This window comes from Diaphorina citri, unplaced genomic scaffold (genome assembly GCF_000475195.1).
Source record: "Diaphorina citri unplaced genomic scaffold, Diaci psyllid genome assembly version 1.1 scaffold4551, whole genome shotgun sequence".
Taxonomy (NCBI): Eukaryota; Metazoa; Arthropoda; class Insecta; order Hemiptera; family Psyllidae; genus Diaphorina; species Diaphorina citri.
This window is the reverse complement of record NW_007381949.1, coordinates 1-9183: the sequence shown is the minus strand read 5'-3', so window position 1 is coordinate 9183 and position 9183 is coordinate 1. Positions and strand designations below refer to the sequence as shown.

The window sequence follows — 9183 nt, the reverse complement described above, 5'->3', positions numbered from 1 at the left end:
TCCGAAGTGGACGCGATTATCATGCGAGCCAACAGGATGGTCAATAATGGTCGAATGGGAGACTTTGTTATCAACGGACGAACCAAGGTAAGCCAGCCCAAGTTACCTTGGAAGGTAGCACGCCTGCCTTGTAAGCGCTAGGCCGCGGGTTCGATTCCCGCCGCCCGGGGCGGCGTGGCGGATTTCATCCTGAAGGGATTAGGTTTGTTCTCGGATGTTGTTAAAAAGACAATTCTGAATTTATTTTGAATAATCATTTTATTGTTCTCCTTACAGATGGTTTCTCTTTCTATAAAGCATTTATTGTTATTCCCGGCCTCGGCGACTCACTTTAATATTATTCTGGCGAAAAGACACTACAGTTTGTACCACGCGCTGAGAATGTGACCTGTGTCTTCTGGCTCATCTTGAAAAAAGTACAGCCCTAATCTAGAATATGATAAATCTACAAAGAAAAATGCAAAGCAGCCAATGTAGTTTCTCCTGTTTAGGATAGCTCGTCGAAAATATGATCTCTTAACTATCTGATCTCGATTGGGTTTTGTGAATTGAGTTGGTACGGGGTATAGTTTAATTTGACACCGGGCGCTGCTTGGAGTCCAGGGTAGGATTTTTCTCCATGCCTTTGGCTTTGAAAGCACCCCATCAAATTGGGGTGCTCCAGACAGAGCTTTTATTCACAGAGAGGCTCTTTGGTCAATATTTCCTTACTTTTGACTCTGCTGATGTTTTCGTCTTATCTAAATGTCAGTTTATATCAATAGAATGCACCAAAAATTGGTTTTGTTTGACATGAGTAGATCTAAATTTCTCCTTTGTTTTCAGACAGTTCATGACCATGATCCTTCCTTCAAGGATTGGTAATATTGGGTATAAGAAGGACCATCGGCAGTTTATGCCCTATGTTACTTGCGATCTGATTAGATCTTTTGTGACTTCCCTAAAATATTTAATGATCAACAACCAAAATCAGTACGTCCGTAATCCTTTGAGAGGAGAAAAAATCAAATCCTTCTCTTCACTCCGCATCTCTTGCCTTCAACAGAACGGAGAAATTAAAAACCAAGAGATAGACACCAGGTCGTGATAAATTAATAGATTTTTTAATTGGGTACTGCACAGTCTGACTTGGGAGATGATATTATTAATAGCTGTTCTGTTTGAAAGCTATGCCCGCTCGAGATGTCCTATTACTGGGGACTTTGGGTATGGAAAGTGGTTCTAAACGTAGCGTTAATAATAATAATAATAGACTCTTGAGTGGAAGGTAACCACTAGGCGAGGTTAACGCCGGAGGCGTTTTCTACCACCTAACCCTTAGAGCTCCATTATTATGTGGTCAAAATCTCAAATAAATGAGGATAAAATTCCATGCCTCGGCTGGGATCGAACCCACGCCCTCCTGTTTACCAGGCGAGCGTCTTGACCACTACGCTACCAAGGCTGGGAATTAAACCCTTGACCTACATCTTTACAAGGCAGGCTCGCTAACCTCCAAGCTAACTATCCAAGTCATTATTATTTTAACTTTTTTCTGTTACAGACTCGTTGGTGTAAGAAAATTTCAATGTTCTTCTACAACCTTCTTCTGATGGTTCCTCAATGTTATTTAAGTAATGGTATGCTGTCATTTATATCAGAATGAAATAAAGTGATACCTAAACGTTGTAATGGCTTGTTTATACGAGGCTAAAAGGCTGTCCACAATTCCACATACTGGCCTCGACTTTATTATGACTAAACTTTGGTCGGCACCTTTAGTGTTACTTTTAGTGTTGAATTTCTTAAATCAGAGCAGCTAAGTACCATTTTTTTTATTTATTGTAGGTATACATATTTTGTACTTTTAAGTATCTACATACATACTTATATTTATGTATTAAAAAAAAAAAAAAGATGAGTGTCATCGCCGTTTTTGTTTCGTAGCAATGAAACAACTGCTACATTAGACTCGTATGGTCTGTGTCGTAGCATGCCCATCCCGTAGTATGTCCCTCATTTGATGGGCGATAAGAGACACAATACTTCCCATTTAGGTATCGTTTTGGAATACAGTAGAAACCCGATTTTATGAACAAATTGGGACTAAGGGCAGTTCATAAAATCAGGGTTCCATATAAAAGTTCATAAAATCGGGTATACATAAGAAAAGAGAGAAATCTGCCAGACATTAGGTGACTTAGAAAAAAAATGTGTTTTTTTTATGGAACACCCTGTATTTTAATTAAGACCCAGTCGTGTCGTGGTGAAGGTCGTGGTCTCCTTATCCAGGGGTCGGGAATCAGACCACAACGTGTGATGGGAATTTTTGGTTTGTATTTATTTTTGTTCCCTCTCTTACTTTCCTTATCCTATAGGAAGGAAATTCTTTCCAATACTTTCCTTAGCCTAAAAATCTGGTGTGAATATCGCACGACTTTCCTTATCCTAATAATGTACGATGTTTACGATATTTACCGTAGGAGAGTATTGATTTTTTTTCTTTCTACCTATTAGAATAAAATTTGTGATAGTAAGTCCTTTAGGACAAATTTAATTCATAATGAACTACTTAGGGTACATGGGTATTTGACAAAATTTCTTTAAAAACTCCTTTACAAAAAAACTCAATAACTAACCTTTTCATACTAAATAAATTGATATTGATATTGATATTGATGGCAAATGCCTCGTGTATTTGATTTAAACATTAGGTACATGTAGGTTTTACAATTTAGTAGGTATTCATAAAGAAAAAAAAATATTAAAAACTATGTGAATTCTAAAACCTAAAGTGAAATTAAGGTCGGCGTCATACCACACTAAAGGGTTCGAATCCCTTTGACTCGTGGTAGAGAGTTGTGTCAGCCAGATGAGATGTAAAATAGTAACTAATAAGAGAGAAATAATAATAATAAAATAAAATAATAATAAGTAAATGGATATCAGATAGCTACATAGTGTACATAAAACACAATGTATTAAATGACATATAAGCTTGACTGGTTACGTAGTTGTTTTGCTTGCGAGCTTAAAGTTTGCAGTGTGGATGCACCTTGAAATTTTTCTTGCCCACAATTTTTCCTTTTTTTTTTCTAATTGCGATGGTAAAAATAACCCTAAATTTTATGGTGAAAGTATTACAGTTGAAAAAAAAAAAAAATCTTTTTGTGCTTCTTTTTTTTTTCTTTTCACTTCTGTTTGCCTTTTTGAAATTTTGTGATGAAAATTTGAAAATTGAATTCAGCTTTGCTGAAAATGTAGGCACAGAAAATATGTAGTACACACCCAAAATGTGTACCCTTTGAGGGGCAAAGTGTTTCAATCAAGGATTTTGGATTGAGAGAGAGAGAGAGAGAGAGAGAGAGAGAGAGAGAGAGAGAGGGAGAGAGAGAGAGAGTGAGAGAGAGAGATTTTAGACGCACGCGTTATAAAAATCATCTCTCTTCTGTGGATCTGGCAACAAGTAGGTTTCTAGGTCACTCTCTTTCTTTCTCTCCCCCCTTCTTCATCTTTCGTCTCTTTCTCTCTTCCTTTCTTTGTTGTCTTTGTTTTTATTATTTTCCTTTTTTACACTGCCCATTTTCCAAAATATTCTTTCTCTAAACTTTCTCATCATTTTCTCCTTTCTCTTACAAAATATATTTCTCGTCATATTCTCCTATTCTTATTAGGTGTACCTATATTTATTATTATTTTATTTTACTAGGGGGAGATTCGTGTATACTTAATCCATCTTTTTAGGGGGGCTTTTCGGGGTTACGAGGGGGGGGGGAAGTGAAGTGCAACCAACGGCCATCCAGATACCCACCACGCGCAACGTTGCTTAACTTCAACGATCCATTTGGAACTGGTTTGTTTGTTCAATTTATAGCTAGTAATTCAGACTTCATATTCTTCATCAGCTTATTCATGTTCTTTATGATCAGCTATCGAGAATTTGGTGTGTTGATTATTTGAAGTAGACCAAATTCACAACGTAACAACAATCATGTCGTGCGTAACCTCAATCGAGCAACCTCCAGATTACAAGACCGCAACTCTAACCGCATGGATCAATAGAAAGGAGACGAAGAGGTTAGGGGGGGGGGGGGGGGGGGGGGGTTAAATCGGGATTTACAGTGGGGTGTTCCAGATGAACACTTTGACTCTAGATGGATTCTAGGTATTTTGAGGGTATTTTAGGGGTTTTCAATATTTTCAAATCAGTTTAGAATCTCAAGAAGTAGGCTAGATCATTTTAGGGGTTTACTCTTGCTTGTCAGACCATTTTAAGGTTCTAGAGATTTCAGGGTATTTTAGGGGTTGGGCTTGAGGATTTTAGAGGGGTTTATATCTTCTCATTTCTTTTTCAATCACTTCAAGGTTTAGATTGAGAAGTATGTAAGATTCGTAAGCTAGACAAATTCTAGGAATTAAAAGGTATTAGAGGGACGCTTAAGGCTCCGTCGGGCCTTCAGGGGCCTCATTGAACCCTTTTTTTCGAGTGAGGTGCTACATATTTTCATAGTACCACACGCCTTGCCTGTCAGTTCCCAAGACAAAATAACAGACACAGACCAAATCATTGATAAAAACAACTAAACTAGGAATTAACAAAAGAAGGACACTGTTTGACCGTGTTAAATTTTCAAAATGTGGATACCATATCGAATCCAATGGTACTCGAGGTTTTATTACACATAACTTCTCCTTAATCTGAAAGATTTGACATAATTCGAAAGGTAAGCTTCCAGTCGGTTTTGGCAGTGATTCGTAAATGCTTTCGTATTTCTTGTGCATTAAATACGCTCAACATCAGGTGTCCACAAAGGTTGAACAAACATATATTTACCACACGAAAATTTCAAGGGGGGGAGAAGAAGAGAGGGGAAAAAATAGGTGTGTGAGAAGGTAAAGAGTATTATGTAAGGGGAGGGGGAGGAAAAATTGGCCAGTAGATATATATAATCATATGTGTCTTATCATATAGGTCTTCCTCAAAAATCGAAAATTCGAATTTCCCGCCAACTTTACACGCAAAAAGTCCGACGATGTCCTACGATGGCCCTGTTCATAACCACGGCCTCACTCTTTCCCTATAGGTAAAGGTAGTTTATATCTGACTCATCAACTGAGTAGTCCATCATTTCAGTGAACTACTCAGCCAATCAGTCAGATCCACACAGTGAGACCTTGTTTAGACTGCGGGAGTAAAGGGACTTTTCAGTCTCATTCTGGCAGTATAAACAGGGTATATTCTATTCTATTCTAATATTTTTCGTGGTCCTACATAAGAAAGTATATTATTTGGATGCCCTACACAACACTCACTTTATTACAGTGGCGGCCGATGCCCATGAGAAAGTTGTCGGGCTTGATGTCGCGATGAATGAAGGACTTGCAGTGGACATATTCGATTCGGCCGATCATTTGGTCCGCCAACATCAGGACCGTTTTGACCGTGAAGCGGCGCGAACAGAAGTTGAACAGGTCCTCGAGCGACGGCCCCAGGAGGTCCATGACGAGCACGTTGTAGTCGCGTTCCTGGCCGTACCACCTGTGGGACAGAGGGACCGGAAAGGGTTAATTAATTTAAATTTATAAAATTTCAAAAGTTAATCTCTTGCCTTTGTTGCTTAAAGTGCAAATAAATAAATAAAATCTTTTTTATTTATTTTTACTATTACTACAGTATAGCGGGGCTATACTACTATTGAAAGTACTTATTGCATTTTTCTTTAGGGAGGTTTGATAGAGTTAAATGTAACTGCTAAGGTCTTATCGTCTCGAAAGCGAATAAAGAAGGACGACAGGATAGGAGAAAGCCAGCCGTTCCGAGAACAAACCTGATGTTTAAATTAATACCCGCCCCGACCGGAAATCGAACTCACGACCCAGCGCTTACAAGGCAGACGGGCTACCCTTCAAGCTATCTAGGCTAGCTTCTTATGGCTTGGAAAGTGAGGGGGGGCTCATTCTAGATTACACAATATAATTATGTAGGTACGTTATTTTTGTTTTTACTTTTTGTGTGGTTATTGTTGTTCACAATATTACTGAAACATTGCATGACATTATGTGCGTACCTGCTCGTACACTTTTGAAGACAACAACATCAACAAAACTCTCAGTTTGGATTCATATAACAGCTGTGGATGTCTGGCTCTGATAGATTCTAATTTGACAGCTACTTCCTGGAATCACACGAAGAAATTGCATGCAAATGATGTAGTCAATGAAATGTAATGTTTGAATAGAGATTGCCTGACAACATTTTTACTTTCTTTGTTTATGGTTTTCTTTTAAGTGGCAGGGTTTTCCTGGAGGAGGAGCTCTTCCAGCCAACCACTTTCTTTTCGCCCTTTCTTTATAACTCCTTGTATCTATATTTGTGTAAATTGAATTCTAACTCTTATGAGCTATGACCAATAAAGAATCTAAATAAATAAGTACATAACATGGTCATCAAAAGAAAATGAGCCAGCCTAGTTTGCTTGGAAGGCGCCTGCCTTGTAAGCGCTAGGTCACGGGTTCGACTCCCGCGTGGGGGCGAACTGAATCCTAAACAGATAATGTTCGTTCTCCGAAGTGATGGCTTTCTCTTATCCTGTCCTTTTTCTCTATTTGATTTCGGAATGATAAGCCCTTTATTGTTACACAGTTCCTTCTATCATTGAAAGTTCTAAAAATAAAAAAAAAAATAAAAAAAAAACCTGCCGTGACGTCACATGACCTTAGCACCGTGAGATGCGTATGTTGTGACGTCATTTGACCTTAGCACTATCACGACTCCTCTCTCTCTCTCTCTCTCTCTCCCTTGTTTATCATCTGTTATCAACAATGTCAATACTATATGTTCTGATAAGAAAAGTGATAACAATTGATAGTGTCCATTGCTTGATGGGGACAATATAACGTAAATGGGGACAAACCTAGTTAGCTTGGATGGCAGCGCTAATTTTCTAGTTTTCGATTTTGGGACGATAAGACCTCCGGTGTTGAAGGTCTCCTATCAAAAAAAAAGAAAGAAAGAGAGAGAGAGAAGAGAAGAAGAAAAGAGAGAGGAAGAGAAGAAGAAAAGAGAGAGAAACAGGAGAACGAAGAAGAGGAAGAAAACTACGCTGCGATGGCTAGAGCACGAAATGAAAAACCTGCTCCGATAATGGTATACCTAACACGGAGCAAAGGCCACTTATCAATCATACCCTAAAGAGCAAGCAAATCTTTTGCTTTACTTTCTATTCTACTAAAATAAGTATTATTATCCACAAGGTCAGTGACCTTTGACATTTAATGTCCTACAACTAGGTATATTATCATAGGCACGAATATTTTATTTCGAATGGAAACAAAAGATTGGAGATAATGTTATAATGTTGAACTAGGAGTACAGGCTATGATAGATAAAATAGCCTTTGCTAGGTATTTTATCTGCCTTTGTACTTTTTATCGGTCTGGAAAATCTGACTCATATAGGTATCCCTATTTAATATTACTAACTAATACAAATCAAGGAAGTACCTATTAAGTATGTAAGTAAGTACCTAAGGTTTTGTTATTGACATTGTGTAGGCAGGGAAGAATTTTGAAGGGAAAGAAAAGAGATAGCAAGGATGAAGGGGAAGGGGGGGGGGGGGGGGGGAGGCAGGAGTAAAAAGGAAAGAAGGAAGGAAAGAGAGGAGAGGAAGGAGAGAGAGAAAAACGAGGATAAAATAGAAAAGGTTGGGGGAGTTGTAGGTAAGGAGAGGGAGGACAGAAGGGTAGGAGAGGGGAATGAAATACCTACCTACACTCACTCCCACATACACTTCCACCCAACCGTTTCTCATTAATTAATTCCCACAGCTCTAAAACCTGAGGTGTGTTTTAGGATTAATTAATTACTCAACGAACGAGTTCCAAGCTTTGAAGATTCTGCCTTTAGTTTTTTTTATGTTTGATAGGAACTGTTACTGCTAAGGTCTTATCGTTCCGAAAGCGAAGAGAGACAGGATAGGAGAAAGCCAGCCGTTCTGAGAACGAACATTATCCGTTCAGGATAAAATCCGTCATGGGCGGGAATCGAACCTGCGCTGCTCTCCAAGATACCTCTAGGCTGGCTGCCATTAGCCTGTCTATTTATTTATATTTTAACAAACTGACGGGTTTCTCCCACTGTAGGTATTTGTATCAATTTATACCATGTATGGAGAGACCAGGTACCACCTACGTTAGTATAATCTACGTTTCGGTACATTAACTCGATACCTACCTAACCTGATATAAATAAAATAAATTGTAATACCTACCAACATATGGCAGAGGGAACTGTAACAACGGAGATCTTACCGTCCCGAAATCGAAGAGGAAAAGAAGATAGGAGAAAGCCAGCCGTTCCGAAAACAAACTTTTTCTGTTTAACTTCAGGTCTGTAACAATTCTGTGTCGTTTTGGCGACCCAAAATTTTGAACAGTCCGTCAATAAATTTTATTGATTGTTTCTCTCTTAATTACCCCCTCCAAACTTACTTTCAATCCCTGCCAAGGCAAACTGCCGCGATTGAAGTACATTAGAACATAGCCGAGGGATTCCATATCGTCGCGCCGCGACTGCTCTATACCGAGATGGGCGTTGATCGACGCGTAGCGCGCGGTCCCGGTCAGATTCTTGTCCTCGCGGTACAGGATGTGATTCCGGGTCCGCGTGTCGCGGAACTTTTTGGCCAGCCCGAAATCGATGAGGAACAACTGGGGAAATAGAGAAGAAACATTCATTTTATTTCTAGAGATTCAATTTATCTATTTCATAAACAGCAGATGTTAATGAAAATGGTTGACTTCGGTTCAGGACGAGCCAATGAAACATGGCAAGAGATCATCACCTCGGTGTATGGCGGATACAAAAAATATCTCTTCTAAATTCTGTCACTACCACTCGGCAAAAGCTAAAGCAAATTCATCTCACATAAAATCAATAGGTACTTTTATTGGCGGTCCTACACAGTAACTTATTAGTTTAGGCGGCCCTACACCCAGATCTTGGTTTTTGGAGGGCCTACACAGTAATTTTCGTTGGCCCTACATAAAAACTTACAATATTTGGCGGCCCTACACACTCACGATATTTCAGTGGCGACCCTACACAAGAACTTTTGGCAATCGTACAAAATCTTATATTATAAGAACGAGATCCATTCACAGTTCATAGTTCACACACTGATCGCTCTATCTCTAGAACCACAA

The 9183-nt window shown here is 39.0% G+C and overlaps 1 protein-coding gene across 1 annotated transcript; it reads right to left on the bottom strand.

Annotated features, from left to right (window-relative positions):
* Positions 1-5277: 5277 nt before the first annotated feature.
* Positions 5278-8688, bottom strand: LOC103521121 (casein kinase I-like; the record flags this gene model as incomplete). Its single annotated transcript, XM_026831944.1, has 3 exons — positions 5278-5523; positions 6048-6155; positions 8470-8688. Coding segments are annotated over 3 exons (573 nt in total), but the record flags the coding sequence as incomplete, so codon positions are not given.
* Positions 8689-9183: the final 495 nt, after the last annotated feature.